Source organism: Bombina bombina, chromosome 3 (genome assembly GCF_027579735.1).
Source record: "Bombina bombina isolate aBomBom1 chromosome 3, aBomBom1.pri, whole genome shotgun sequence".
In the NCBI taxonomy this organism is placed as follows: Eukaryota; Metazoa; Chordata; class Amphibia; order Anura; family Bombinatoridae; genus Bombina; species Bombina bombina.
This window is the reverse complement of record NC_069501.1, coordinates 815,503,441-815,530,703: the sequence shown is the minus strand read 5'-3', so window position 1 is coordinate 815,530,703 and position 27,263 is coordinate 815,503,441. Positions and strand designations below refer to the sequence as shown.

At 40.5% G+C, this 27,263-nt stretch overlaps 1 protein-coding gene across 2 annotated transcripts in view; it reads left to right on the top strand.

The window, feature by feature from the left end:
* Positions 1 to 27,263, top strand: part of TMCO3 (transmembrane and coiled-coil domains 3) — a 162,359-nt gene that overhangs the window by 18,598 nt on the left and 116,498 nt on the right. For both annotated transcript variants that reach the window (XM_053707754.1, XM_053707756.1), the window contains 3 exons: positions 1,269 to 1,454; positions 3,977 to 4,105; positions 20,498 to 20,590. In XM_053707754.1, coding sequence (XP_053563729.1) covers positions 1,269 to 1,454; positions 3,977 to 4,105; positions 20,498 to 20,590 — 408 coding nt within the window. The remainder of the gene's footprint in view (positions 1 to 1,268; positions 1,455 to 3,976; positions 4,106 to 20,497; positions 20,591 to 27,263) is intronic.

Below are 27,263 nucleotides of genomic sequence, written 5' to 3'. Positions count from 1 at the left end.
CAGCCTTGAACCATAATTACTTGCTAATGTGGATTAAGAATATAAGGATAAAAACTAATTTAAAGTGAAGGTAAACTTTGATGCATGAAAGCCCGTTTTTTAAAAATACTATTAAAAACAGGGGCACTTTCATTCATCAAAGTTTAGAAAGCAGCCGTTTTGATTAAAAACTTACCTTTTTGTTTTTTTTCACAGCCAGAGCAGCTTCCCCCACCCGGAGATCCTCTCTTCACACGTCATCAATGACTAATCCGGCTTCCTCCAATCACTGCATGGCCTCAGGCAATGACTTCCCTGGGGGAAAGCTGCGATTGGAGGAAGCTGGATTAGTCATTGATGACGTGTGAAGAGAGGATCTCCGGGTGGGGGAAGCTGCTCTGGCTGTGAAAAAAACAAAGGTAAGTTTTTAATCAAAACGGCTACTTTCTAAACTTTTATGAATGAAAGTGCCCGTTTTTTAATAGTATTTTTAAAAAAACGGGCTTTCATTCATCAAAGTTTGCCTTCACTTTAAGGTGGAACGATCCTTGACAGGTGACCATTGGGGGGAAAGAAGGCAAGACTGGTGTTTGGGAGGGATTAGGTAGGGATCAGTATGGTGGGAGGTGACAGGTGGGAAGGTAATATTTACACTAAAATAATATTACCCTTGTTAGCTAACTAATTAACCCCTTCACTGCCTTGAGTATTACAAGTGTGGTGTGCAGCTGCAATTAGCAGCCTTCTAATTACCAAAAAGTAATGTCAAAGCCATACATGTTTGCTATTTCTGAATAAAGGGGATCGCAGAGAATCTTTTACAACCATCTGTTTTACAACTACATAAGCGGTATGTTTAGTGAGAAACCCAAAGTTTGTGAAAACATAACAATTTTTCAAACGGTTGCAGGAATTAAAATGGGCCTAGATCAATACCTTGGGATATCTACTAATAAATATATATATATGTGTATATATATATATATATATATATATATGTATGTAAATTAAAAAAACAAGGCTCTATTTCTGTTTAAATTGAGTGATAGCAAAAATTGCTAAAAATTCTCCAGTATTTTGGGCAAGTTTTTCTCTGAAATTCCTGGTAGCCAAGGGGTTAAGGTTGGGGCTCTTTATTTCCTGTTGTGTTCAATAGATGGATTTTTTTTATAAGGCTTCATCTGTCCATAGTAATAATATTTAAAATTTATGTATTTACATTTTTATTGATTTTGGAAACTTAAAAATAATTGAATTTTTTTAAAAGGAATTTCTCTTTGCCTTGCCAGGTAAGAGGTGTGAATGTAGAGGCAGTTTTGAGAGTGGAAGAGGATGAAGTCAAGAGAAATACTTCTCAACGACAAGTGGAAGATGACCTTGGGCTCAGTATGCTTATTGATTCCCAGAATAATCAATACATACTCACCAAGCCCAGAGATTCGACTATGCCTCGTGCTGATCCTCACTTTATAAAGGTAGGTCTGAGCACAGTCCATAAGTTAAGGTTCCTCCTTGTCTATGTTACATTTTTGTTAAAAAAAAAAAAAAATACAGTTACATCTTATAACCAACACTTGTGAATGATTCTATGCTGTGCAGATACATTTTCTTTCTGTTGGTGTAATTTAGTCCTACACAAACTTTTGCTAAGTTTATTTTAGTTTCTTGGGGTAAGAAATATGCAAATTCCTGCTTTATGTGGAAATTTTAAAATGAAAGCTCGACTTCCCCTCCAGATGCTACTTTGATGCAGGGAAAAAAAAAATCAACATTTGACCAGTATTTGTCATATTTTGTGCTGCAAGAGATCCAGATATGTGCTGCCTAATTTTGATTGTAAAAACTATTTTCATTCAAATTACAAAGCACATCTGCCTGTTTATTACAATTATATTTTTCTAAAACATTTCTGCAGCGTAATATTTATATAATATTGGTTTATTTAGTTGAAAAATTATAAACAAAATCGCCACCAATCGACCGGCAGACAATGATTATGTCATCAAGTACCATGGGTTGAGGTAGTGAACAGTAAATTGACTATTATTATATATTGTAATAGAATTTAAATATAGTCACTGTAGAGTAAACTGTAAAATACAATGCAATAAATTTACTATTAATTACACCTCATTAAGAACACTGTCGTGTCATGAAATAAATTTGCATTGCCAAGTGTGCCAGTCAGAAAATGTTTTAGAATCACAGCATTAGACTTCTTTAAGTAACAGTTAAATGTTCAGTTTATTTCTCGGGTGTACACAAAGTTTAAAGGGTCATTCATCTTTCTCTCTCTTATTGCCGTAGCTATTGAAGCACAGACATAAATTATCTACTGTGTAAAATGTTGTAGAGTTGTTCAAAGAAAAAAATCACAGCTTGATATTACAAGTGGAGGGTTAATAATGTTAAAATCTTAACACAGCTGAAACTTTTAGTGGATAGTGCAGAGAGCGCTATTACTGCGATCACTGCACTCATATTACAGGTTGTGTATAAAATGTAACACTTGAGAACAATCCAATTTTTGATACCTTAAAGGGACAGTAAACACCAGCATTTTTGTTGTTTTAAAAAGGTAGATAATCACTTTATTACCCATTCCCCAATTTTGCATAACCAACACAGTTATAATAATATACTTTTTACCTCTGTGATTACCTTGTATCTATGCCTCTGCAGACTGTCCCCTTATTTCAGTTCTTTTGACAGACTTGCATTTTTAGCCAATCAGTGCTGACTCCTAGGAACTTCACGTGCCTGAGCTCAATGTTATCTATATGAAACACATGAACTAACGCCCTCTAGTGGTAAAAAAACTGTCAAAATGCTTTCAGATTAGAGGCAGTCTTCAAGGTCTAAGAAATTAGCACATGAACCTCTTTAGCTTTCAACTAAGAATACCAAGAGAACAAAGCAAAATTGGTAATAAAAGTAAATTGGAAAGTTGTTTAAAATTACATGCCCTATTTAAATCATGGAAGATTTTTTTTTACTTTACTGTCCCTTTAAAGGGAAATTATACCAAAATATTGAAGCACTTAAAAGTGATGCATCATAGCTGTAAAAAGCTGTCTAGGAAATATCACCTGAACATCGCTACGTTAAAGGGACAGTCAAGTCCAAAAAAAAGTTTTGTTATTTAAATAGGGAATGTAATTTTAAACAACTTTCCAATTTACTTTTATCACCAATTTTGCTTTGTTCTCTTTGTATTCTTAGTTGAAAGCTAATTCTAGGAGGTTCATATGCTAATTTCTTAGACATTGAAGACTGCCTCTAATCTGAATGCATTTTGACCACTAGAGGGCATTAGTTCATGTGTTTCATATAGATAACATTGAGCTCATGCACGTGAAGTTACCCTGGAGACAGAATTGATTGGCTAAAATGCATGTCTGTCAAAAGAACTGAAATAAGGGGGCAGTTTGCAGAGGCTTGGATACTAGGTAATCGGAGAGGTAAAAGGTGTATTTCTATAAGTGTTGGTTATGCAAAACTGGGGAATGAGTAATACAGGGATTATCTTTCTTTTTAAACAACAATAATTCTGGTGTTGACTGTCCCTTTATTAAAATTAATTTTGGTGTTGACTGTCCCTTTTTTTAAATTAAAAAAAATATTATTTTCTAACTAAGTTTACAGAAGTATACTATGAAATCTCTCACTTTTTTTGCTTTTGTTTAAAAATTGCACTTTTTCTAATGTCTCCTAGAATAGCCAGAAAGAAAATCTATTGCATAGGTTTTCAAAACGCTGCAAATTGTCTAATTTATTATTTTATTTGCAGCAGCTGTAGGTTATATAATTTTGCTTTTTGGCTTCTCTAGGGAGCGTTGGAAAAGCACTTTTTTTCCAAAAACAAGAATTATTTTATGCCCTTTTAACTTTAAGTAATTTATAAATAATTGTTAACAAATATTTATTATTACAACATAACATTTAACACATTAAGTTGGATTGAAAGTTCAAATTCTTCAACATTTTTGTTCTTTAGGATATAGTAACCATTGTGATGCTGTCTCTGCCCTGTGGATGGGTGTGCGCAATGATTGGCTTGCCAACAATGTTTGGATATATTATATGCGGTGTTCTGCTTGGACCCTCTGGATTAAATAGCATCAAGGTAAAATTTCCAGTTGTACTACTCTCTGTCAATCTTTGTATGTAGTGGGAGATTACAGATGAGTTGACTCATGTACTCAACATTTTTGTCAAAAGATTTTAACAGTGGAAGGGAAATTTTCTATTTATTTTAAGTTGACATAGTGGATGTTTGGGAATTTACAGTCACATTAGTTGACTACTTGACTTAAAGGGATATGAAACTCTACATGAATTGGTGACTTTTTATGATGTATATGTGTGAGTTTTCTTTAGTTAAAACCTAAGATCAGCTCACCAGAGTAACTGCTTTGAACACTTACCCTTCAGCTAATCTTTGCACTGTCATCTGCATGATGAGACAGCCAATCGGCATTATTAGTGCTGAACGATTTTACAATTTGCTCTATAATCTCATGGGATTTCACTATGATCTCACAATATGTCATAGTACTTTTATAGAAACTAAACCTTCACACTTATCTTACTCTAACATAATTTAAAAAAATAATTTTGCAAGAAAAAGTTTGTGAACCCTTTGGAATTACCTGGTTTTCTGCATTGATTACCAAAATGTGATCTGATCATCCTCTAAGTCACAATCATAGAGAAACACAATATGACTAAACTAATAACACAGAAATAGTTGTACTTTTTAAATTTGTATTGAATACACTGAGTGATAATCGCAGTGTAGGCTGGAAGAAGTATGGGAATCCTTGAATATAATAACTTGTTGATCCTCCTTTAGCAGCAACAACTTCCACAAACAGTTCCTATAGCTTCTTATAAGACTTGCAAAATATGGTGGTGAATTTTGGACCATTACACCCCAAACATCTGTTTTGTCTGCACAGCTCTCTTCAGGTAACACCAAATCATCTTAATTGGATTAAAACCACAGTAAAGCCAAAATTAAACTTTCATGATTCAGACAGAGCAAGCACTTTTAATTATTTTGCTGTTAAACCAGGGAGATTAGCACCAGTCTTGAAATTTTCTCCATTTGTAGACAATATTTCTTACTGTGGACTAATGAACACCCAGGTTTTTAGCAATTTATTTGTAACCTTTTCCAGCTTTGTGTGCCTTAAGTTATAGGGCAGGGCACCTGTGCAACCCACACTTCTAATTTCATCTCCTTAATGAAATACCTGACTCCAATTAGCTTTTGGATAAATTGTTAACATAGAGGTTCACTTGCTTTTTCCAGCCTAGTTTAGTAAGTTTGTTAATAATTGTGACTTAGAAGATGATCAGACCATGTTACATATACCTCTTGTCATTGGCTCACTGAGGGACTGATGTTAATAGATTCTCCTGCTTGGAGAGAAATTGTAGTGCAGACTTCACAGTGGCTGAACTCACTGAATGCTAACAGAAAAAGGGCAGAACTTGCCCAGATGAGATGATATAGAATGATCCTCCAGCACTGCGAGATCTCTCGAAAAAAAGTCTAAACAGGCAGATGTTGCTATACTTGTCTAAGAAGCATTCTCTGCTTTTCTGTATATGAAGGAGAGACAAGCCCAGTGCAATATAGCACTACATTATATGAGAGTTTTGTTACACTTTGTGCTTTGCATTATATTTTGCTTTACATTTCAGATTGGGTACTTTCAGTATTATTACATTTAAGCTTTGCACTTTTTTACATGTTTTAATACATTTAGATTTAGATCCAGCAGTGATTTTGCAAATTCTGATTTTTGTTTTGAAAGTTTCTGTGTTACGTTACCAAATTAGGATTATGCTTTGTATATTTCTATGTATCTTTTACAAATAACATTGCACTTTGTATTTGCTCCATTGTAAACTAGAACTGACAATTTCAGAAAGTTGGGGGATAGGGGAGTTCCCAGGGTATGTATAAAGCTCTCTCACAGTTTGTGTGAAATGATGTAAGCAGTTTACACAAGCTGGTGTCACTGAATTATCTCTCGGGTAGTATGTAGATGGTTTGCTCAGAATTCAAAATACACTAATTTTAAAGAGACATAAAACCCAATTTTTTTCTTTCATGATTCATATAGAACATACAGTTTTAAACAACTTTCCAATTTCTGTTGTTTGATAAGAGTCCATAGGAATTTCATAACATGTGGGATATACTTGCCGCCACTAGGAGGAGGTAGAGAGCCCAAAGAGCTTTAATCCCTTCCCACCTCCCCTCTCTCCTCAGTTTAATATTGGTCTCTCAGGAGAAAAGGCTGAAGATGGAGGTGCTCCAGCTATTAGATTAAAAAAAATAGATTCATGGGAGCTCAAACCAATGTGAAACCCTTAACCCCTGATGCAGATTCATTCAGTAAGAAGAACAGATCCGCAGAAAAAAGATTTTGACACACTGAATGAGACAGGGCCATAGAAATACCTTATGTGCTCAGCATCTCCCGATGGGATTTCAGCCATAACTACCCTCGGGCATTGCAGGGATGTGTCCCTTAGCCTTCCCCTGTGGGATACAGATCCTTTGCTGTACATGTACAAGCACTGGATGGGCTATCTACTGGATACAGCAACAGACATATTATCAAATGTTCTTCTTTTTCTTGATATCCTTTGTTGAAAAGTAGGAATGTAAGTTCAGGAGTGTGCACGTGTCTGCAGTACTATATTGCAGACGTTTTTCAACAGTGCTATACATTAGCAAGAGCACTAGATGACAACACTATTTTCTGTTATGTAGTGATCCAGACATATGTGTGCTACCTATCTAGATATCTCTTCAACAAAGAATAACACAACAACAAAGCAAATTTTATAATAGAAGTAAATTGGAAACTTTTTTAAAAATTGTACTTTTCTATCTGAATCATAAAAGTAAAAATGTGGGTTTCATGTCCCTTTAACTGACAGAAAAGTAATATATACTAAACTAGAGACAAAAGCTAGTTAAAGGGACAGTAAACCCACCAAATAATGTTTTATATAATTCTGCACATACTGCAGAATTAGATAACATTAGCTTAGCGCCAGCTTTCTAAAGCAAAGATTGCATAGATATTTTCCTACAAAAATTAATTTTACAGAATGCCACTCCTGGCTCTACTGAGCGGGTCTATTTATTTCCTAAGCGCATCGGGCACGCTGTCTAATCACAGCGAGTCCGATCGCGCCATTAAACTGAATGTAGCTCGCTCCCGCTACCAGACCAGAGCGGGAGCGAGCTACATTCATTTTAATGGCACGATCGGGTGCGCTGTGATTAGACAGCGTGCCCGATGTGCTTAGGAAAAAAACAGACACGCTCAGTAGAGCGAGAGGCGTAGGAAAATATCTGTGCTATCCTTTGCTTTAGAAAGCTGGCGCTAAGCTAATGTTATATAAATCTGCACTATGTGCAGAATTATATAACATTATTTGGTGGGTTTACTGCCCCTTTAAATTGCAGTGAAAACATTTCAGTTTAATTTGTATTTGCTGCAATCTGAGACTTTATAGCACTCTGTTCTGTTAACGTCTCTCTCCCCTGTGAAATTCTGTATCCCAGAAAGCCTCATTGCTTTCTATTAAGCCATCTCTTATCTCTCTGGGACTTCCAGGTTATGACCTTTTTTTCTTATAGAATTCAGTGAGTTCAGCCCCTGTCAACTCTGCACTATAATTTTTCTCCAAACTAGAGAAAGTTTGATTATCTGGCTCATAGAAAGTAATGAAACTTATCAGTTTTAATGTCATTTAAAAGGAAGAAATACAAAGTGCAATGCAATTTGTAAAAGATACACAAAAATATACAAAGTTCGGGCCTCATTTTTTAAAGTTACACAGAAGCTGTGAAAGCATAATCGGAATTAGTAAAATCACAATCCTAAATACACTGCTGTATACAGAATATGGCCTCTAGTTATCAACGTGTCTACCTCAAATACGCTGGAATTCCGCAGTGTATTTGAGGCGAGGCTGATTCGCCTTAGTTATCAAGCCCTAGATACCGGCAAAAGTAGAATTTAGTGACGTAAGCTTTGATCCGCCGGACTCAGTCCGACACAGATCGATGCTTACGTCACTACAGATGGCACAATCTGACTACATTTGCTAGTTATCAAAAAACTAGCAGGTACGCTCAGCACTTTTCCGGCCCAGCGTACCTGGTTTTCAAACCGCCGCCCTGGAGGCGGCGGATCCCATAGAAATCAATGGGAGTCTGACCATAGCGAAAGCTCATGTTCGCTGCTGCCAGACATCCCATTGATTTCTATGGGAGCTGTCTACACCTAACACCCTAACATGTACCCCGAGTCTAAACACCCCTAATCTGTCCCCCCTACACCGCCGCAACTAAATAAATGTATTACCCCCTAAACCGCCGCTCCTGGAGCCCACCGCCACCTACATAATACCTATTAACCCCTAAACCGCCGCTCCCGGAGCCCACCGCCACTCTAATAAACTTATTAACCCCTAAACCGCGCTCCCGGAGCCCACCGCCACCTACATAATACCTATTAACCCCTAAACCGCCGCTCCTGAAGCCCACCGCCACCTACATTATACCTATTAACCCCTATCCTGCCCCCCCTATACCGTCGCCACCTATAATAAAGTTATTAACCCCTATCCTGCGGATCCCGGACCTCGCCGCAACTAAATAAATAGTTTAACCCCTAAACCGCCGCTCCCGGACCCCGCCGCAACCTATATTAAACTTATTAACCCTTAATCTGCCCCCCTACACCGTTGCCACCTATAATACATTTATTAACCCCTATCCAGCCCCCCCTATACCGCCGCCACTGTAATAAAATTATTAACCCCTAAACCTAAGTCTAACAGTAACCCTAACACCCCCCTAACTTAAATATTAATTAAATACATCTAAATAATATTTCTCTTATTAACTAAATTAATCCTATTTAAAACTAAATACTTACCTTTTAAATAAACCCTAATATAGCTACAATATAAATAATAATTACATTGTAGCTATCTTAGGATTTATTTTTATTTTACAGGCAAATTTCAATTTATTTTAACTAGATGCAATAGCTATTAAATAGTTATTAACTATTTAATAGCTACCTAGCTAAAATAAAGAGAAATTTACCTGTAAAATAAAAACTAAACTAAGTTACAATTACACCTAACACTACACTATACTTAAATAAATTAATCCTATTTAAAACTAAATACTTATCTGTAAAATAAACCCTAAGATAGCTACAATGTAATTAATAATTACATTGTAGCTATTTTAGGATTTATATTTATTTTACAGGTAACTTTGTATTTATTTTAGCTAGTTAGAATAGTTATTAAATAGTTATTAACTATTTAATAACTACCTAGCTAAAAGAAATGCAAAATTACCTGTAAAATAAATCCTAACCTAAGTTACAATTAAACCTAACACTACACTATCATTAAATTAATTAAATAAATTGGCTACAAATAACTACAATTAAATACAATTAAATAAACTAACTAAAGTACAAAAAATAAAAAAAATAAGTTACAAACATTTTAAAAATATTACAACAATTTTAAGCTACTTACACCTAATCTAAGCCCCCTAATAAAATAACAAAGCCCCCCAAAACAAAAAAATGCCCTACCCTATTCTAAATTAAAAAGTTACCAGCTCTTTTACCTTACCAGCCCTTAAAAGGGCCTTTTGCGGGGCATGCCCCAAAGAATTCTGCTCTTTTGCCTGTAAAATAAAAATACAACCCCCCCCCAACATTAAAACCCACCACCCACATACCCCTAATCTAACCCAAACCCCCCTTCAATAAACCTAACACTACCCCCCTGAAGTTCATCCTACCTTGAGTCGTCTTCAGCCAGCCGACCACCGATGGAACCGAAGAGGAGATCCGGAGCGGCAGAAGTCATCATCCAAGGGGCGCTGAAGAAGTCTTCCATCCGATGAAGTCATCATCCAGGCGGCGCAGAAGAGATCTTCCAACCGGGCGATGTCATCTTCCAAACGGCATCTTCAATATTCTTTCTTAGGGATCCATCTTCATCCCGCCGACGCGGAACATCCTTCTTCCCCGACGGCCGACGACTGAATGAAGGTTCCTTTAAGAGACATCATCCAAGATGGCGTCCCTTCAATTCCGATTGGCTGATAGGATTCTATCAGCCAATCGGAATTAAGGTAGGAAAAATCTGATCGGAACAGCCAATAGAATGTGAGCTTAATCTGATTGGCTGATGGGATCAGCCAATGCAGGGGCTCCGGGGGGCGCCGGTATAGGGGGTAGAACAGTGTAGTTAGTGTGGGTGCTTAGTGACAGGCTAGCAATAAAGCTGTCAAAAAGCCGAAGAGCAGCGAGATAGGATGAGTGATAACTCTCACAGTCCGCTGCTCATCGCCCCGTACTTGGTGCGCAGCTTTTTGGCAGCTTTTTTGATAACTTAGGCGAACATATTCAGGTCCGCGGCGGCGATGGTAGGTGAGCTTAGGCGGGCGTATTGAACCGGCGATGGCAGGTAAAGTAGACGTGTTGATAACTACCCCTCTATATGTGCATTAAAATAGAAAAAAGAACGTACAAAGTTTAAATGTAATACAACTTAGTCTGGGGTCTAATAATATAAAATACAAAGCACAGAGTGTAAATACAGCAGAACTCTCATGTCATGCAGTGCTGTATTGCACTGGGCTTGTCTCTTCTTCACTTTGAGAAATGCATGAAAAGCCCATTGGAGAAGTATTTCAAAATCTGCTTTTTTAGAAACTTACTTGGGATCTAGCAGTGCAGGAGGATCATTTCTCCTACATTGGTGTGTCCGGTCCACGGCTTCATCCTTACTTGTGGGATATTCTCTTCCCTTACAGGAAATGGCAAAGAGACACACAGCAAAAGCTGTCCATATAGCCCCTCCTCTGGCTCCGCCCCCCAGTCATTCTCTTTGCCGCTCTGAACAAGTAGCATCTCCACGGGGATGGTAAAGAGTTTGTGGTGTTAGTTGTAGTTCTTATTTCTTCTATCAAGAGTTTGTTATTTTAAAATAGTGCCGGTTTGTACTATTTACTCTACAACAGAAAGTGATGAAGATTTCTGTTAAAAGAGGAGTATGATTTTAGCACCAGTAACTAAAATCCATTGCTCTTCCCACGCAGGACTGTTGAAACCAGAGAACTTCAGTTGGGGGGAACAGTTTGCAGACTTATCTGCTTCAGGTATGACCAGTCTCTTTTCTAACAAGACCCAGTATTGCTAGAAGACTGTCAGTTTTTCCCTTATGGGACCGGTAAGCCATTTTCTTAGACGCAGTAACAGAATTAAGGCTGATAAATTGGGCTCTATGCTGGTTGACACTTTGTGGGCTAAATCGATTAGTTTTTTTATCATATTATATGACAATTGAAGTGTTTTTGTGAACTTTGAAACACTTTTGGGAACGTTTATTTGCGCCTGGCAGTGTTTAGACGCCTAATTTAGTCAGAAAGGCCCCTTCACTCTGGTAATGCAGAGGGAGGAGGCCTCATTTTCGCGCCTTAGTTGCGCAGTTACTTTCATAGGCAGTGCATGCAGCTTCATGTGAGAGGGTCCTGTAGCTGAGAAAAGGACTCAGGGAGGCTTAATTCTTTGTCGAATCACCCCTAAGGAAGGTAAAAGCCGCAGCAAAGTCTGTGGCAGGGACTGTAGTGTGTTTAAACCGGTAAATTGAACTATTAGCTCCGGTTTGCTCATTTAAGGGTTTAGAGACTTGAAATTTGGTGTGCAATACTTTCAAAGCATTAAGACACTGGGGTGTAATTTTTAGAAAGATCGGATATTTCTTTGATAGTTTTTTGAACATTGAGAAATTAAGTGTGCTCTTTTTATTATTTAAAGAGACAGTAACGGTTTTGTTTAAAATTGTTTTTATTGCATTAATAGCCTGCCTAAATCTGTCTAACATGTCTACCTTCATATAGCATATGTTCTGTGTGTATGGAGAGCAAGGTGGTTCCCCCTTTAAATGTATGTGCAAATTGTGCCATGGCGTCCAAACAAAGTAAGGACAGTACTGTCACATTTAATAAGGTTGCCCAAGATGATTCTTCTAATGAAGGTAGTGGGGATAGTTCATCATCCTCTCCTTCTGTGTCAACACCAGTTTTGCCCGCGCAGGCGATACCTAGTACTTCTAGCGCGCCAATGCTTGTTGCTATGCAACAATTAACTGCAGTAATGGATAATTCTATAGCAGCTCTTTTTTTTTTTTTTTTTTTAAATTTGTAATTTAGGTTTTTTATTTTTTCTTAGTGTTAGGGTTTTTTTTTTTTTTTTGAAAATATTTTTTTATTGAAGTTAAAGCATATATCATCACAACAAGGACTCGCCCTAAGGCCAAAGTTAGAACAAAGAAAATAAGACATTGTCTATACAGAGGTATTATTAAGTAAGTAATATGCATATGTATTTCAAATCTGCAAATGAAGATAGACAGTATCTTTGGCGAGATAAAATAGAACTTCATTTTATATTATCAGCGTATGAGCTCCACATTCTAGTAGTATTTTACCTAAGACCAAAATATTAGCCTGTGGAGATTTATCATGAGTATCAGCCACTCTTGGGCCGAGCTATGTAGGGGGAAGGGGGATATTCAGCGGGTGAGCACCGCTATGCGCATAGGGAAAGGAGGTGGGGGGACGAAGCCATGTATAAATGTAAGTAATATAGGGTGCCCAGAGTGGGCTTAGAAGTGCCCAATCACAGAGATCCTATGTTAATGGGGTTTAAGTATTGTCAACGTGCCTTACAATATATATGGGACTAAGTAGGGAAGTTACCAAGGTCTTCTGTAGTTACATATATGCTAAGGAGTAGATGGGTTGCAGGAGGGTAGTTTTAGGTTGCAAGATTTATGTGTCTATGTGAGATGGAGCAGATGCTTTATTGTCTGGGCTATTAGCTGTTGTCTTGGGTATAAATATCCAGTTATTGGCATATGTCAAAACTTATGTGGTGTCGTGTAGCAGACAATCCATTTAACCTAAACAGACATTGTATAGCATAAGAATTGTATATCAATTGGCCAACATAAACAGATAACTGTAGGTCCTAAAATAGAATTGAGTCTATAAAACACTATACAAAGAATAAAGCATGTTTAAACATAAGAAAGTTACCTCTAAAACAATAAGGAGCTGCGGACCTGTGCTACGTGTGAATATGAATATGACCTATACAATTCTTGGTAGGAGCTAATATTAGGATAAGAAGTGATTCAGTAATGCATAGTACTAGGTTGAATATGGACCAGGATGCTAAGGAACACCTAAATATAGATTTATAGGCACATAGTATCTAAGGGTCAGATAATCCTAACCAGGTCAAGTAAGTGCTATATTTAGCAGTACATATACAAACCAGACTCGTGAAGCATACTCTGATGAGAATAATAGTGCAATCATCCCATAACGTTAGAGCTACCTATATCATAGGTAACATAGCATCTCACATCTCTATCACAGTAGATAATACACAAGTAAGACAGGCCAGCCAGTAATAAGATGGCCATAGAACATTCTGAGGGAATATTTGTTCATATCTCTACCTTCATATACTAACACATTTATATGGCTACAGGCCTATATTATGAGGAGTTTAAAGCCAGCAAAGGAGTAATATCTAGATATATAAACAGGGATTCTCTTGCGTGGCCAAAGTATCTCTTAGCTCTATGAGGGGATTGGACTAAGCTATTGTAAATATGGAATTTTACGGTACACCTATATGTAATTGTGAGGCTTTTAAACTATGAGATTATTCACTAGTCTGAAGAAAGTGTAACTGGAGACATCAGGCTATAAAAATGAATGCTAAATGGAATAGACTGTCCTCCACGGTGTGGAGGCAGCAAAGTAAACATTACTAAGGGTTAACTTTATATTGAAGAAGCCTGTATTATGCCCTAAAATCGGCAGGGAGACACCTGTATAACTGACAGTGAGTTAAAACAGATACACTGGCAGCTATATTTATCTGTGAACTGTCCTGTCTTATAACCAGAGAATGGGACAATAAAACCTAGCTTGCAGGCATAACGTACAAACTAAAGCACAAAATAAAGACTTTTGAACATATCGCATATAAAACTACAACAATAAATACAATGAGCAGCAGGAGTATCTGTGCGACTAATAAACAGCCTATTAACATGACATATATATACCGTTTTAATGGATGGGTAAATGAATTATCTAAAGGAAAGAGCAAAGCTTTATTAACAGACCCCTATCTTGGAACCTATAGGGATCAAACATATAGTTATATATCTGCCAACAGTCTCAGATCGCCATGAGTTACTTTAGAGGAAGTCTAACACGCAAACCTTGTGCGTGTAGAGTGACATGTCCTTCAGTATGGATTTAACCCACTCCGGATCTGCGCTTTAGCCTATTTCTGAGGAGTTGCAGGGACTGATATAATGATCTTTTCAGGTAAGTTGTAGTTTTGTGGCATATAAGGTTGACTGCGCAGTGTAATATTGAGGACAGAGATGCAGTAGGCTTACCGGATATTAAGGGAGCAAAACCATCATTTATAAAGCAGAAAGCTCCGGTTAGCACCAACTGCAGGAGTCCCAGATCATCCAAGGGGCAAGTGTTGTGCTGAATGGTTTCAGGCCAGATCGGGAGAGAGTCTGGGTAATCATGAACATGAGGTTCATGTTGGTTTCTCGAGACAGAGGCCGCATCGGTATCTGCTCTCCGCTGTAGCTGTCCGGCTCCTATGGCAATCCAGGTGCTGGAGCTTGTAAGATCGCGGTCTCTCCCAGGCATCAGTTCATAGTAGACTATGTTAGCGAGAGGAGCTTGTGGTGTCGGGGGCTGCAGAATCTCCACTGACAGCGCAGCAGGAGTTCCCTCTATTGTCGGGTCATCATAGCCCCTGGTGATAGCAGCCGCGTTCTGGATTTGAGCAGCAGCCTCCATATTAGCGTTAGGGTAGTCAGGCCGCGGGAGCCGATGATGCTGGACTAAGTCACACTGAGGCAAGGTCTGTTGAAGTAAGTCCTTTCTCATTATCTGATCTGGAGTATCGCTAGTCACTCCCGCCATTGCCGCCGTCAATGAGTTAGATATGTCTGAAAAGCAGTTATCCATCTGTCGAATCAAACCCTGTAGTAGAGACTGTAGCATCTCCTGGGTTCCCTCTGTATGAGCCATTGGTATTAAATAGTCAATAGGTAGGATTGGGGTAATAGTTAGAGGTTTCACACCGGGAGAGGGCGGCTAGGATCTTACGTGCGTAGGCCTCACTGGCCTGGCTCAGGCTATATATTCAATAAAATCCAGAAAGTCAGGTAATTTCGTGGGCAGTAAGCATTTATGTAAATGATTAAACCACTTATTCTCATATATGTTGGCCAGTTTTCAGAAAAAGTTAAAGTATATGAGATCCTCAACTGGAGCTGAGTAAATTTGCGTCCTCTCCCGGTGGTGCTTGGCCACGCCCCCTATAGCAGCTCTTTTATCCAAACTGCCAGCATTTCCCAGAAAGCGTGATTGCTCAGTTTTAAATACAGAGGATGAGCAAGTAGGCGCTGACGATAATTTATCTGTTATCCCCTCACATCAATCTGAGTTGGCAGTGAGGGAGGGTCTGTCTGAGGGAGAAATTTCTGATTCAGGAAAAATTTCTCAGCAGGCAGAACCTGATATCGTGGTATTTAAATTTAAGCTAGAACATCTCCGCGCCCTGCTTAAGGAGGTGCTAGCTACTTTTGATGATTGTGATTCTTTGGTAATTCCAGAAAAGTTGTGCAAAATGGACAAATTCTTAGAGGTCCCAGTGCACGCTGATGCTTTTCCGATACCCAAGAGGGTGGCGGACATAGTGACTAAGGAGTGGGAGAAGCCAGGTGTACCTTTTGTTCAAACTCCTATATTTAAGAAAATGTTCCCCATTGTCGACCCCAGAAGGGACGCATGGCAAACGGTCCCTAAGGTAGAGGGGGCAGTTTCAACGCTAGCCAAGCGCACAACTATTCCTATAGAGGACAGTTGTGCTTTCAAAGATCCTATGGATAAAAAATTGGAAGGATTGCTTAAAAAGATTTTTGTTCAGCAGGGTTTCCTTCTTCAACCAATTTCGTGCATTATTCCTGTCACCACGGCGGCGTCTTTTTGGTTCGAGGAACTAGAAAATTTGCTCCAAAAGGAGACTCCATATGATGAAGTCTTGGACAGAATTCACGCACTAAAGTTAGCTAATTCCTTTATTTTGGATGCCGCCTTTCAATTGGCAAAATTAGCGGCGAAAAACTCAGGTTTTGCAATAGTGGCGCGCAGGGCGTTTTGGCTAAAATCTTGGTCGGCGGATGTGTCGTCCAAAACAAAGTGACTTAATATTCCTTTCAAATGTAAGACCCTTTTCGGGCCAGAATTGAAGGAGATTATTTCAGACATCACTGGGGGAAAGGGCCATGCCCTCCCACAGGATAGGCCTTTCAAGGCTAAGAACAAGTCTAATTTTCGTTCTTTTCGTAACTTCAGGAACGGACCGTCTCCTAACTCTGCAGCCTCTAGACAAGAGGGTAACGCTTCCCAGCCTAAACCAGCATGGAAACCATTGCAAGGCTGGAACAAGGGTAAACAGGCCAAGAAGCCTGCTGCTGCTACCAAGACAGCATGAAGGGGTAGCCCCCGATCCGGGACCGGATCTAGTAGGGGGCAGACTTTCTCTCTTTGCTCAGGCTTGGGCAAGAGACGTTCCGGTTCCCTGGGCACTAGAAATAGTCTCTCAGGGGTATCTTCTAGAGTTCAAGGAACTTCCTCCAAGGGGAAGGTTCCACATGTCTCGCTTATCTTCAGACCAGATAAAGAGACAGGCATTCTTACATTGCGTAGAAGACCTATTAAAGATGGGAGTGATAAACCCAGTTCCAACAGCGGAACAAGGTCTGGGTTTTTACTCAAACCTGTTTGTAGTTCCCAAAAAAGAGGGAACTTTCAGGCCAATTCTGGATTTAAAAATTCTAAACAAATTCCTCAGAGTTCCATCATTCAAAATGGAAACCATTCGGACGATTTTACCAACAATCCAGGAGGGTCAATATATGACTACCGTGGACTTAAAGGATGCGTACCTGCATATTCCTATCCACAAAGATCATCATCAGTTCCTGAGGTTCGACTTTCTGGACAAACATTACCAGTTCGTGGCTCTTCCGTTCGGTTTAGCCACCGCTCCCAGAATTTTCACAAAGGTGCTAGGGTTCCTTCTAGCGGTCCTAAGGCCGAGGGGCATTGCTGTAGCACCTTACCTAGACGGCATTCTAATCCAAGCGTCGTCCCTTTCCAAAGCAAGGGCTCATACAGACATTGTTTTAGCCTTTCTCAGGTCTCACGGGTGGAAGGTGAACATAGAAAAGAGTTCCCTGTCCCCGTCCACAAGGGTTCCTTTTCTGGGAACAATAATAGATTCTGTGGAAATGAAGATTTTCCTGATAGAGGTCAGAAAGTTAAAACTTCTAAAAGCTTGTCGAGTTCTTCAATCTATTCCTCAGCCTTCCATAGCTCAGTGCATGGAAGTAATAGGACTAATGGTTGCGGCAATGGACGTGGTTCCTTTTGCTCAAATTCATTTAAGACCATTGCAACTGTGCATGCTCAAACAGTGGAATGGGGATTATGCAGACTTGTCTCCCCAGATTCAAGTAGACCAGGTAACCAGAGACTCACTCCTCTGGTGGTTGACTCAGGATCACCTGTCTCAGGGAATGAGTTTCCGCAGACCAGAGTGGGTCATTGTCACGACCGACGCCAGCCTCTTGGGCTGGGGCGCGGTCTGGGACTCTCTGAAAGCTCAGGGTCTATGGTCTCAGGAAGAGTCTCTTCTCCCGATTAAACATTTTGGAACTGAGAGCGATATTCAATGCGCTCCTGGCTTGGCCTCAACTTGCGAAGGCCAGATTCATAAGATTTCAGTTCGACAACATGACTGTAGCTTACATCAATCATCAGGGGGGAACAAAGAGTTCCTTGGCGATGAGAGAGGTATCCAAGATCACCAAATGGGCGGAGGATCACTCCTGCCATCTATCTGCAATCCACATCCCAGGAGTAGACAACTGGGAGGCGGATTATTTGAGTCGGCAGACTTTCCATCCGGGGGAGTGGGAACTTCACCCGGAGGTCTTTGCCCAGTTAACTCAACTATGGGGCACTCCAGATATGGATCTGATGGCGTCTCGTCAGAACTCCAAGGTTCCTCGCTACGGGTCCAGATCCAGGGATCCCAAGGCGACACTAGTGGATGCATTGGTGGCGCCCTGGTCGTTCAATCTGGCTTATGTGTTTCCACCGTTTCCTCTCCTTCCCAGGCTTGTAGCCAGGATCAAACAGGAGAAGGCCTCTGTGATTCTAATAGCTCCTGCTTGGCCACGCAGGACTTGGTATGCAGACCTGGTGAATATGTCATCGGCTCCACCATGGAAGCTACCTTTGAGGCAGGACCTTCTAGTACAAGGTCCATTCGAACATCCAAATCTAGTCTCTCTGAAACTGACTGCTTGGAAATTGAACGCTTGATTCTATCTAAGCGTGGGTTTTCAGATTCGGTTATAGATACTCTGGTTCAAGCCAGAAAACCGGTGACTAGGAAAATTTACCATAAGATATGGCAAAAATATATCCGTTGGTGCGAATCCAAGGCATTCTCTTGGAGTAAGATTAAAATTCCTAGAATACTTTCCTTTCTCCAAGAGGGTTTGGATAAAGGTTTGTCGGCTAGTTCTTTAAAAGGACAGATATCTGCTCTGTCTGTTTTGTTGCACAAACGTCTGGCAGCCGTGCCAGATGTACAGGCGTTTGTACAGGCGTTAGTCAGAATCAAGCCTGTCTACAGACCTATGACTCCTCCATGGAGTTTAAACTTAGTTCTTTCAGTTCTTCAAGGGGTTCAGTTTGAACCCTTACATTCCATAGATATTAAGTTACTATCTTGGAAAGTTCTGTTTTTGGTTGCTATTTCTTCTGCTAGAAGAGTTTCTGAACTGTCTGCTTTGCAGTGTACTTCACCCTATCTGGTATTCCATACAGATAAGGTAGTTTTACGTACCAAGCCTGGTTTTCTTCCGAAAGTGGTTTCCAACAGGAATATTAACCAGGAAATAGTTGTTCCTTCTCTGTGTCCGAATCCAGTTTCGAAGAAGGAACGTTTGTTACACAACCTAGATGTGGTCCGTGCTTTAAAATTCTATTTAGAAGCAACAAAGGATTTCAGACAGACATCATCCTTGTTTGTCGTTTATTCTGGTAAGAGGAGAGGGCAGAAATCTACTGCTACCTCTCTTTCCTTTTGGCTGAAAAGCATCATCCGATTGGCTTATGAGACTGCCGGATGGCAGCCTCCTGAACGAATTACAGCTCACTCTACTAGAGCTGTGGCTTCCACATGGGCCTTCAAGAACGAGGCTTCTGTTGATCAGATCTGTAAGGCAGCGACTTGGTCTTCTCTGCATACTTTTGCCAAATTTTACAAATTCGATACTTATGCTTCTTCGGAGGCTGTTTTTGGGAGAGGTTTTGCAAGCTGTGGTGCCTTCCGTTTAGGTTACCTGACTTGTTCCCTCCCTTCATCCGTGTCCTAAAGCTTTGGTATTGGTTCCCACAAGTAAGGATGAAGACGTGGACCGGACACACCAATGTAGGAGAAAACAGAATTTATGTTTACCTGATAAATTTCTTTCTCCTACGGTGTGTCTGGTCCACGGCCCGCCCTGGCTTTAGTCAGGTTTAAAATTTTTATACACTACAGTCACCACGGCACCCTATGGTTTCTCCTTTTTCTCCTAACCGTCGGTCGAATGACTGGGGGCGGAGCCAGAGGAGGGGCTATATAGACAGCTTTTGCTGTGTGTCTCTTTGCCATTTCCTGTAAGGGAAGAGAATATCCCACAAGTAAGGATGAAGCCGTGGACCGGACACACCGTAGGAGAAAGAAATTTATCAGGTAAACATAAATTCTGTTTTTATATCATCTCATCTGAGAAGAGAGGTTTATATCATCAGGCCCCTGTATGTGTTCTGCTAGCTCCCAGTAGTTCATTGCTGCTCTGGAACCGACTTGAATCATGTGTTTAACCCCTTTTGCAGGAGTTAAATAAAGTAATATGCAAGCAATAGTTCAATGATAAAACACTATATTGCAAAATAACATTTTCCTTTTTCCCTTTTATTTCCCTTTTAATAATGTGATTAACAGTATGTCGACCCCACAGTGTAGGGGAAATACGCCTTTGCTGCAGACTGTAATGTAAAATATGTGCCCTGTTTTACCTGCAGGTTGTCACATACAATGTGTACTCTATTTATCCTACAGCCTGTAACATACAGTGTGTACTGGTTTCCCTGCAGGTTGTCACATACAATGTGTACTGGTTTCCCTACAGGTTGTAACATACATTGTGATCTCTATTTAGCTTGCAAACCCTAACGTACAGTGTGTTTTTTGTCCCACAGTCTATTGTCCAAGTGGAGACCCTTGGCGAGTTTGGTGTGTTTTTTACTCTATTTCTTGTTGGTTTGGAGTTTTCTCCTGAAAGGATTAGAAAGGTATGTATTGCAGGTTTGTATTCTTATGATAGCTAGCACTGTAAGCAGTAATGCTTTCATTCAATATTTATCTAAGCTCATTTAATACAAGGCAAAACATTTGGGGCAGTTTCTAAAATTGAATTGACTATGGCCTAAAGAGAAGAGTAAGAGAAGTTCTTACTATGGAAATTGAAATGTAAAAAACCTGTTTTCTCTTGTTAAGTGTATCCAGTCCACGGATCATCCATTACTTGTGGGATATTCTCCTTCCCAACAGGACGTTGCAAGAGGATCACCCACAGCAGAGCTGCTATATAGCTCCTCCCCTCACTGTCATACCCAGTCATTCTCTTGCAACTCTCAACAAAGATGGATGTAGTAAGAGGAGTGTGGTGTATTATAGTTAGTTTCTTAACTTCAATCAAAAGTTTGTTATTTTTAAATGGTACCGGAGTGTACTGTTTTATCAAAGGCAGCATTAGAAGAAGAATCTGCCTGTGACTTCTATGATCTTAGCAGAAGTAACTAAGATCCATTGCCGTTCTCACATATTCTGAGGAGTGAGGTAACTTCAGAGGGGGAATGGCGTGCAGGTTTCCCTGCAATAAGGTATGTGCAGTTAACATATTTCTAGGGATGGAATTTGCTAGAAAAATGCTGCTGATACCGGATTAAAGTAAGTTAAGCCTAAATGCAGTGATTTAATAGCGACTGGTATCAGGCTTATTAACAGAGATACATACTCTTATAAAAGTGTAATATAAAACGTTTGCTGGCATGTTAATCGTTTTTATATATGTTGGTGACAAAACTTATTGGGGCCTAGTTTTTTCTCCACATGGCTGGCTTGATTTTTGCCTAGAAACAGTTTCCTGAGGCTTTCCACTGTTGTAATATGAGTGAGAGGGGCCTATTTTAGCGCTTTTCTGCGCAGCTAAAATTACAGACAGAGATACTCAGCTTCCTTCTGCATGATACAGGACATATCTGAAGGGCTCAAAAGGCTTCAAAAGTCGTGTTTGAGGAGGGTAACAACCACAGTAGACCTGTGGCAGTTGTTGTGACTGTGTTTAAAAACGTTTAATCATCCATTTGAAAGTGGGTGCAATGCTCTGCTAACTTGTTACATACACTGTAAAAATTTTGTTAGTGTAACTGCCTTTTTTTCACTGTTATTTCAAATTTTGCCAAAATTTGTTTCTATTAAAGGCACAGTAACGTTTTTTATATTGCTTGTTAACTTGGTTTTGGTGGAGCCCCATAGGAGAATGTGTACTAAATGTATTGATTTCACCTTAAACAGTAAAAATCAGTCTTTATCTATAAAAGAATTGTCACCAGAGGGGTCTGTCGAGGGGGAAGTTATGCCGACTAACTCTCCCCACGTGTCGGACCCTTCGCCTACCGCTCGAGGGACGCACGCTAATATGGCGCCAAGTACATCAGGGATGCCCATAGCGATTACTTTGCAGGACATGGCTGCAAACATGAATAATACCCTGTCACCGGTATTAGCCAGATTGCGTGAATTGAGGGGCAAGCGCGATAGCTCTGGGGTTAGACGAGATACAGAGCGCGTAGATGCTGTAAGAGCCATATCTGACACTGCGTCACAATATGCAGAACCTGAGGACGGAGAGCTTCAGTCTGTGGGTGACGTCTCTGAATCGGGGAGATCTGATTCAGAGATTTCTAATTTTAAATTTAAGCTTGAGAACCTCCGTGTATTGCTTGGGGAGGTATTAGCTGCTCTGAATGACTGTGACATAATTGCAGTGCCAGAGAAATTGTGTAGGCTGGATAAATACTATGCAGTGCCGGTGAGTACTGATTTTTTTCCAATACCTAAAAGGCTTACAGAAATCATTAGTAAGGAGTGGGATAGACCCGGTGTGCCCTTTTCCCCACCTCCTATATTTAGAAAAATGTTTCCAATAGATGCCACTACACGGGACTTATGGCAGACAGTCCCTAAGGTGGAGGGAGCAGGTTCTACTTTAGCAAAGCGTACCACTATCCCGGTTGAGGACAGTTGTGCTTTTTCAGATCCAATGGATAAAAAAATTGGAGGGTTACCTTAAGAAAATGTTTATTCAACAAGGTTTTATTTTACAGCCCCTTGCATGCATTGCGCCTGTCACTGCTGCGGCGGCGTTCTGGTTTGAGGCCCTGGAAGAGGCCATCCATACAGCTCCATTGACTGAAATTATGGACAAGCTTAGAACGCTTAACCTAGCTAACTCATTTGTTTCTGATGCCATTGTTCATTTGACTAAACTAACGGCTAAGAATGCCGGATTCGCCATCCAGGCGCGCAGGGCGCTATGGCTTAAATCCTGGTCAGCTGATGTGACTTCAAAGTCTAAATTACTCAACATTCCTTTCAAGGGGCAGACCTTATTCGGGCCCGGTTTGAAAGAAATTATTGCTGACATTACTGGAGGTAAGGGTCATACCCTTCCTCAGGACAGGGCCAAATCTAGGGCCAAACAGTCTAATTTTCGTGCCTTTCGAAATTTCAAGGCAGGTGCAGGATCAGCTCCCTCTACTTCAAAACAAGAGGGAACTTTTGCTCAATCTAAGCAGGCCTGGAAACCTACCCAGTCCTGGAACAAGGGCAAGCAGGCCAGAAAGCCAAGACAGCATGAAGGAGCGGCCCCCTATCCGACAACGGATCTAGTAGGGGGCAGACTCTCTCCCTTCGCCCAGGCGTGGGCAAGAGATGTTCAGGATCCCTGGGCGTTGGAGATCATATCTCAGGGATATCTTCTGGACTTCAAAGCTTCTCCCCCACAAGGGAGATTTCACCTTTCAAGATTATCTGCAAACCAGATAAAGAAAGAGGCATTCCTAAGCTGCGTGCAAGACCTCCTTGTAATGGGAGTGATCCATCCAGTTCCGCGGACGGAACAAGGACAGGGATTTTATTCAAATCTGTTTGTGGCTCCCAGGGAACCTTCAGACCAATTTTGGATTTAAAGATCCTAAACAAATTCCTCAGAGTTCCATCATTCAAGATGGAAACTATTCGAACCATCCTACCCATGATCCAAGAGGGTCAGTACATGACCACAGTGGACTTAAAGGATGCCTACCTTCACATTCCGATTCACAAGAATCATCATCGGTTCCTGAGGTTTGCCTTTCTAGACAGGCATTACCAGTTTGTAGCTCTTCCATTCGGGTTGGCTACAGCCCCAAGAATTTTTACAAAGGTTCTGGGCTCACTTCTGGCAGTTCTAAGATCGCGAGGCATAGCGGTGGCTCCTTACCTAGACGACATCCTGATACAGACGTCAAGCTTTCAAATGGCCAAGTCTCATACAGAGATAGTTCTGGCATTTCTGAGGTCGCATGGGTGGAAAGTGAACGAAGAAAAGCATTCTCTATCTCCTCTCACAAGGGTTTCCTTCCTAGGGACTCTGATAGATTCTATAGAAATGAAAATTTACCTAACGGAGTCCAGGTTATCAAAACTTCTAAATGCTTGCCGTGTTCTCACTCCATTCCGCGCCCCACGGTGGCTCAGTGCATGGAAGTAATCGGCTTAATGGTAGCGGCGATGGACATAGTGCCATTTGCGCGCCTGCATCTCAGACCGCTGCAATTATGCATGCTCAGTCAGTGGAATGGGGATTACACAGATTTGTCCCCTCTACTAAATCTGGATCAGGAAACCAGAGCTTCTCTTCTCTGGTGGTTATCTCGGGTCCATCTGTCCAAAGGTATGACCTTTCGCAGGCCAGATTGGACCATTGTAACAGACGCCAGCCTTCTAGGTTGGGGTGCAGTCTGGAACTCCCTGAAGGCTCAGGGTTCATGGACTCAGAAGGAGAAACTCCTCCCAATAAATATTCTGGAGTTAAGAGAAATATTCAATGCTCTTCTAGCTTGGCCTCAGTTAGCAAAACTGAGGTTCATCAGATTTCAGTCGGACAACATCACGACTGTGGCTTACATCAACCATCAAGGGGGGACCAGGAGTTCCCTAGCGATGTCAGAAGTCTCCAAGATAATTCGCTGGGCAGAGACTCACTTTTGCCACCTGTCAACGATCCATATCCCAGGGGTAGAGAACTGGGAGGCGGATTTTCTAAGTCGTCAGACTTTTCATCCGGGGGAGTGGGAACTCCATCCGGAGGTGTTTGCTCAATTGTTTCTCCGTTGGGGCAAACCAGAACTGGATCTCATGGCGTCTCGCCAGAACACCAAGCTTCCTTGTTACAGGGACCCAGAAGCGGAACTAATAGATGCTCTAGCAGCGCCTTGGTTCTTCAACCTGGCTTATGTGTTTCCACTGTTTCCTCTGCTCCCTCGTCTGATTGCCAAAGTCAAACAGGAGAGAGCATCGGTGATATTAATAGCGCCTGCGTGGCCACGCAGGACCTGGTATGCAGACCTAGTGGACATGTCATCCTTTCCACCATGGACTCTGCCTCTGAGACAAGACCTTCTAATACAAGGTCCTTTCAATCATCCGAATCTACTTTCTCTGAGACTGACTGCATGGAGATTGAACGCTTGATCCTATCAAAGCGTGGCTTCTCTGAGTCAGTAATTGATACCTTAATACAGGCACGAAAGCCTGTCACCAGGAAAATTTTCCACAAGATATGGCGTAAATATCTTCATTGGTGTGTATCCAAGAATTACTCATGGAGTAGGGTTAGGATTCCTAGAATATTGTCCTTCCTCCAAGAGGGTTTGGATAAAGGATTATCAGCTAGTTCTTTCAAAGGACAGATTTCTGCTCTGTCTATTCTTTTACACAAGCGTCTGGCAGAAGTTCCAGACGTTCAGGCATTTTGTCAGGCTTTAGTTAGAATTAAGCCTGTGTTTAAACCTGTTGCTCCCCCATGGAGCTTAAACTTGGTTCTTAAAGTTCTTCAAGGGGTTCCGTTTGAACCCCTTCATTCTATTGATATCAAACTTCTTTCATGGAAAGTTCTTTTTCTGATGGCTATTTCCTCGGCTCGAAGAGTCTCGGAGTTATCTGCCTTACATTGTGATTCTCCTTATCTGATCTTTCATTCAGATAAAGTAGTTCTGCGTACAAAACCTGGGCTTTTACCTAAGGTGGTTTCTAACAAGAATATCAATCAAGAGATTGTTGTTCCGTCATTATGCCCTAATCCTTCTTCAAAGAAGGAACGTCTTTTGCATAATCTAGATGCAGTCCGTGCATTGAAGTTTTACTTGCAGGCTACTAAAGATTTTCGTCAAACATCTAACCTGTTTGTTGTTTACTCGGACATAGGAGAGGTCAAAAGGCCTCGGTAACCTCTCTTTCCTTTTGGCTTCGGAGTATAATCCGTTTAGCATATGAGACTGCTGGACAGCAGCCCCCTGAAAGAATTACAGCTCATTCTACTAGAGCTGTGGCTTCCATCTGGGCCTTTAAAAATGAGGCCTCTGTTGAACAGATTAACAAGGCTGCGACTTGGTCTTCGCTTCATACCTTTTCAAAATTTTACAAATTTGATACTTTTTCTTCTTCGGAGGCTGTTTTTGGGAGAAAGGTTCTACAGGCAGTGGTTCCTTCCGTTTAAGTTCCTGCCTTGTCCCTCCCATCATCCGTGTACTTTAGCTTTGGTATTGGTATCCCACAAGTAATGGATGATCCGTGGACTGGATACACTTAACAAGAGAAAACATAATTTATGCTTACCTGATAAATTTATTTCTCTTGTAGTGTATCCAGTCCACGGCCCGCCCTGTCCTTTTAAGGCAGGTCTAAATTTTAATTAAACTTCAGTCACCACTGCACCCTATGGTTTCTCCTTTCTCGGTTTTTTTCGGTCGAATGACTGGATATGACAGTGAGGGGAGGAGCTATATAGCAGCTCTGCTGTGGGTGATCCTCTTGCAACGTCCTGTTGGGAAGGAGAATATCCCACAAGTAATGGATGATCCGTGGACTGGATACACTACAAGAGAAATAAATTTATCAGGTAAGCATAAATTATGTTTTTATTTAAGCTGGTACTTTTTTTTTTTATTTTTTATTTTTTTATCTGTTCTTCTGTATGTGATATGTGGTAAATCTGCACCATACATACATCATTAATCTATACATTTGACAGTATATATTTTATTAGAAGGTTAACATCTTAACACACATGAGTTGTATTTATCTTTTTAACCCCTTGGTGACCAGGTTATTTTTCAATTTTCTTACTGTTAAGGACCAGGACTATTTTTACTTTTCTGCAGTGTTTGTGTCTAGCTGTAATTTTACTCTAACTCATTTACTGTACCCATACATATTATATACTGTTTTTCTCGCCATTATATGGACTTTCTAAAGATACCATTATTTTCATCATATCATATAATTTACTATAAAAAAATATAGCTGTGTCTAGGGGAGAGAGCCAGGTTTCTGTTAGGGCCAGAAGGTTGAGGGAGCGAGAGATTAAGAGGTCATGTATAGAAGTGAACTTCTTCTGGAAGAAGTTCCAGAGTGCACTATTGAAAGGGGTAGTGACTTTTGATGCAAGAGGAATATGAGTAAGGTTGGCAGAGTTTTGTTTTCTGAGTCTATGGGATGGTACACATGGATGTGCACGGCTAGGCAGTTGTTGGGGACCAGGATCAGGGTAGATGTCACCAGCAGTTAGTAAAAGCAAGAGGGAGAGTGACATGAGATACAGATTTGCAGTAATGAGACTGTTTTTGAGACGAGGTGCAG